General features: G+C 39.4%; 1 protein-coding gene across 4 annotated transcripts in view; it reads right to left on the reverse strand.

The window, feature by feature from the left end:
• Positions 1 to 5,000, reverse strand: part of LOC123502512 (RILP-like protein homolog) — a 43,840-nt gene that overhangs the window by 414 nt on the left and 38,426 nt on the right. For all 4 annotated transcript variants that reach the window (XM_045251637.1, XM_045251651.1, XM_045251645.1 and 1 more), the window contains one exon: positions 1 to 3,314. This exon is cut by the window's left edge and continues 414 nt beyond it. Coding sequence is in view for 2 of the 4 variants with exons in the window: in XM_045251645.1 (XP_045107580.1) it covers positions 3,197 to 3,314 (118 nt within the window). In the remaining 2 variants the exon portion in view is untranslated. The remainder of the gene's footprint in view (positions 3,315 to 5,000) is intronic.

Below are 5,000 nucleotides of genomic sequence, written 5' to 3' on the forward strand. Positions count from 1 at the left end.
TTTCGGGTATTTATGAAATTCTAGGGTGTTTGGTAATTTCCAGGGTGTATTTTGTGATGTATGGCAAATTTTAGGGTGTTTTTGGGGTGTTTGACAAATTTCAGGGTGCTTTTGGGGTTTTTTGACAAATTTTAGGGTGTTTTTTAGGGTGCTCTTTAAATTTTAGGGTATATTGGGGGTCTGACAAATTCTAGGGTGTGTTTTGTGAGTGTGTTAAATTTCTAGGGTGTTTTTGGCAGGTTTGAGAGATTCTAGGGTGATTTGTCTGGTGTTTTGTAGAAAAGGCAAATTTTTAGGGCATTTTTAGGGTGTATTAAATATTTAGGGTGTTCTTGGAGGTGCATTTAAATTTTAGGGTGATTTTGGGGAGTTTAGCAGATTGTAGGGTGATTTATAGGGTGTTTATATGGATTAAGAGATTTTTAGGGTGTTTTGGGGTGTGTGGTAAAAATCGTAGGGTGTATTTATGGAATTTGACAATCTAGGGTGAGTTTTTTGGGTGTTTTTCCCTAAAACTGATATTTTAGGGTGTCTTTCAGGGATCCAACAAGTTTTTAGGGTGATTTTTAGGGTGTGGACAATTCAGGGTGATAATTCAGTGTGTTGGCAAATTATTAGGGTGTTTTTAAAGGTTCATAAAATTTAAAGGTGTTTTTCTAGGGTGTGGACCGAAATTTAGGGTGTTTTTGTTGGTTTCATAAAATTTTTAGGGTGATATTAAGTGTGTAGACAAATTAGTGTTGTCTTGAGATTCGGTTGAGGTCTAGGGTGATTTTTAGGGTGTAAACAGAAAATAGGGTGTTTGTGTCCAGTCTGCCAGTATTTAGGGTGTTTTGATTGACTCTAGATGGTGTTTTAGGGTGTCTGGAAGCTCATCAAGTTTGTCTAGGGTGTGTTTTTAGGGTGTTGACTGTAATCAGGGTGTTTTTGTTAGTTTTGAAGGTGTTTTGAGCAAGTTTGGCACATTTCTAGGGTGAAAACTAGGGTATGGACATGATTTCACACTTTTCACCCTGTCACCCTAATGGTACACAAATCTAGGGTGGGTTTTAAGAAAAATTACCACTATACCCTAGTTCACCCTATGTCACCCTAATGGTATAGAAATCTAGGGTGTTTTGCTTTATAATGACCAACAGGAAGACAAACCTTTACACCCTATTTCACTCTAATTCACCCTATTTTACTCTAGTTCACCCTATATCCTAGTTCACCCTATTTCACCCTAATGGTATAGATATCGAGGGTGTTTGCCTTGTATTGGCCAACAAAGGAAGGCAAACACCTTTTTAACACCCTATTTCACTACTTCACCCTATCTACACCCTGTCACCCTATCAACTCTAACACAAAAATTACGAATGCGTTTTATCACATAGACAAAACCAGAGCAAACAGCTTCAAACACACTACCGTCACCCTGAATCACCCTAAGTCACCCTGCCATCACCCTATTCACCTTAATACTAAACAGATCAAGGGTGTGTTTGTGTGAGGGTGACAAAACACAAAACAAACACTTCCAAAACATCACAGCATCACCCTTTCTCACCCTAACACAATTATCAACACCCTATTCACCCTAATACTAAAACAGATCAAGGGTGTGTTTGTGTGAAGGGTGACAAAATACAAAACAAACACTTCTAAACATCACAGCATCACCCTTTCTCACCCTAACACACTTAAACACCCTATTCACCCTAATACTTAACTCTAGGGTGGGTTTATACATGGATTGGCAAAATACAAGTAAACATTCTTAAAATACTAATATGTCAGACTTATTCACCCTATTTTCACCTTGTCACCCTAATGTTGAAAATTTTAGGGTGATTGGATGTTTTTTTAGTGACAAGAATGTAAATTGATACCTATAAATACATCAATTTCACCCTAATTAACTCTTCACTATCACCCTATTTTTTTGTCACCCTAACTCACCCTAATACAGTAAAATCTAGGGTGTTTTTCACAGAATGACAAAATACAAACAAACTGTACGTCACCCTAAATTTTCATCCTAACAGTAAAATCTAGGGTGTCTTACAGGGTGACAATATACAGTTTCACCCTAGTCACTATTTTTTACCCTAACTCACCCTAACACAGTAAAATTCACCCTAAATCAAGACAAACTGCTACATCACTCTAAGTCACCCTATACTTACAAAATCACCATATTTTTCATCCTAACTGAACATATGGTGACCTTAGCCTCACCCTACCAACACTTGTACAAACTAAGGGTGACAATATCAAGACAGTCACTCTATTCTCCCTATTCTCACCCTATTAGTCACCCTATTCTCACTAAATTGCCCTATTTTTCACCCTATCAACATATGGTCATCCTATCAATACTAGTACAGTGATGATGCAAACACTACATCACCCTAAATCACCCTATTCTCACCCTATTTCATTCTCTCTTCATTCTAAATCATCCTAAATCACTCTTAGTCACCCTAAATTACTATTCTCACAATTTTTCAGGCTGTCACCCTATTTTGACTAACTTTTTCACCCTAATTCACCCTAGCATCACTGAATTTAACACCTTCTCACCTTATATTACCCAACACCCTATTCTCACCCTAAATAATTCTTTTCTCACCTTAACTCAGCCTTTAACACCCTGCATTGCCCTTTTCTCACACTAATTCACCCTTTCTCAACTTTTTGTTATCTTGTCACCCTAATTCACCCTATTCTCACCCTAAGTCACCTTGCATCACCCTAATCTCATCTTAAATCACCCTTATTTGTCCTAATCTCAATCAAAATCACCCTTTCCTCACTGCATCACCCTAACTCACCCTATTCTCACCCAGCATCACCCTTTTTCACCCTAACTTACCCAAAATCATGTTAATCTCACCCTAAATCACCCTATTCATTCCCTAAAATATGCTTTTCTCACCAAGTCACCCTATTCTCACTCTAAGTCACTATTCTCACCCTAAATCACCCTTTCTCATTTTAAGTCACAATTCTCACCCTAAAATCACCCTTTTCTCACACCAAGTCACCCTATTCTCACTCTAAGTCACTATTCTCACCCTATTCTCATTTTAAGTCAATTCTCACCCTAAAATCATCCTTTTCTCACCCCAAGTCACCCTATTGTCACCCTATCATCACCCTAGTCACCCTAATGGACCTAGCACCACCCACACTGGACCCAGGGTATTGTTCAGGGGCGGTGGAGGCTGAGCAGGGTGCGTTTGGGGCTGGTGGAGGCGCCGGTGGTGGTGGTGGTGGTGGTGTGGGTGGTGTTGGCGGTGTTTTCCTCACCAAACAGACGGCGGAAGCTGCAAAAAGGACGGGGTATGTTAGGTTAGGGTGATGGTGTTTGTAGGGTGATTTGGAGGGGATTTTAGGGTGTTTTGATGGTGTTTTGGGTGTTTTGAGGGTGTTTTGATGGTGTTTTAAGGGTGTTTTGGGTGTTTTAAGGGTGTTTTGGATGGTTTGATGGTGTTTTGGGTGTTTTAAGGATGTTTTGATGGTGTTTTAAGGGTGTTTTGGGTGTTTTGGGTGTTTTAAGGGTGGTTTGGGTGTTTTTAGGGTGTTTGAGTGTTTTGAAGGGTGATTTTATTGTTTTGATGGTGTTTGGGTGTTTTAAGGGTGTTTTGGGTGTTTTAAGTGTTTTGGGTGTTTTTAGGTGTTTTGAAGTGATGTGATTTGGTGTGTTTGATGGTGTTTTAGGGTGTTTAGGGTGTTTGATGGTGTTTTGGGTGTTTTGAGGGTGTTTGATGATGTTTTGAAGGGTGTTTTTAGGGTGATAGGGTGTTTTGAAGGGTGATTTGGGTGTGTCTAGGGTGTTTTGGGTATTTTTGGGTATTTAGGATGCTTTGAAGGGTGTTGAAGTGTTTATGGTGTTTTTAGGGTGTTTTAGGGTGACTTGGGTGTTTTAGGGTGTTTGATGCATGATTTTGTTTTTAGGGTGTTTTTAGGGTGATTTGGGTGTTTTGTAGTGTGTTTAGGATGTCTGATGTGTGATTTGGGTGTTTTTAGGGTGTTCAGGATGTTTTTAGGGTGTTTTTGTGTGATAGGGTGTTTTGAAAGGTGTTTTAATGGGTTAGGTTAGGTTAGGGACATGTTCTAGGGTGTTTTAGGGTGATGGGGTGTTTTAATGGGTGTTTTTAGGGTGATGGGGGTGTTTTGATGGGTTAGGTTAGGTTAGGGATGTGTTTTAGGGTGATGGGGGTGTTTTAATGGTGATTTTAGGGTGATTTGGTGTGTTTAGGGTGATTTAGGTGTTTTTAGGAAGGTAGGATATTCTGAAGGGTGTTTTTTAGGGTGATGGGGCTGTTTTGATAGGTTAGGGATGTGTTCTAGGGTGTTTTAGGATGATGGGGCTGTTTTGAAGGGTGTTTTTAGGGTGATTTGGGTGGTTTTAGGGAGATAGAGTGTTTTGAAGGGTGATTTGGGTGGTTTTAGGTAAATAGGGTGTTTTGAAGGGTGTTTTTAGGGTGATTTGGGTGGTTTTAGGTAAATAGGGTGTTTGAAGGGTGTTTTCAGGATGATATGGGTGTTTTAGGGAAATAGGGTGTTTTTAGGGTGATTTGGGTGTTTTTAGGGAAATAGGGTGTTTTGAAGGGTGTTTTTAGGGTGATTTGGGTGTTTTTATGGAAATAGGGTGTTTTGAAGGGTGTTTTTAGGGTGATTTGGGTGTTTTTAGGGAAATAGGGTGTTTTTAGGGTGATTTGGGTGTTTTTAGGGAAATATGGTGTTTTGAAGGGTGTTTTCAGGATGATTTGGGTGTTTTTAGGGAAATAGGGTGTTTTGAAGGGTGTTTTTAGGATGATATGGGTGTTTTTAGGGAAATAAGGTGTTTTGAAGGGTTTTCAGGGTGATTTGGGTGGTTTTAGGGATATAGGTTGTTTTGAAGGGTTTTTAGGGTGATATGGGTGTTTTTAGGGAAATAGGGTGTTTTCAAGGATGTTTTTAGGGTGATTTGGGTGGTTTTAGGAATATAGGGTGTTTTGAAGGGTGTT

This window comes from Portunus trituberculatus, chromosome 2, assembly GCF_017591435.1.
Source record: "Portunus trituberculatus isolate SZX2019 chromosome 2, ASM1759143v1, whole genome shotgun sequence".
In the NCBI taxonomy this organism is placed as follows: Eukaryota; Metazoa; Arthropoda; class Malacostraca; order Decapoda; family Portunidae; genus Portunus; species Portunus trituberculatus.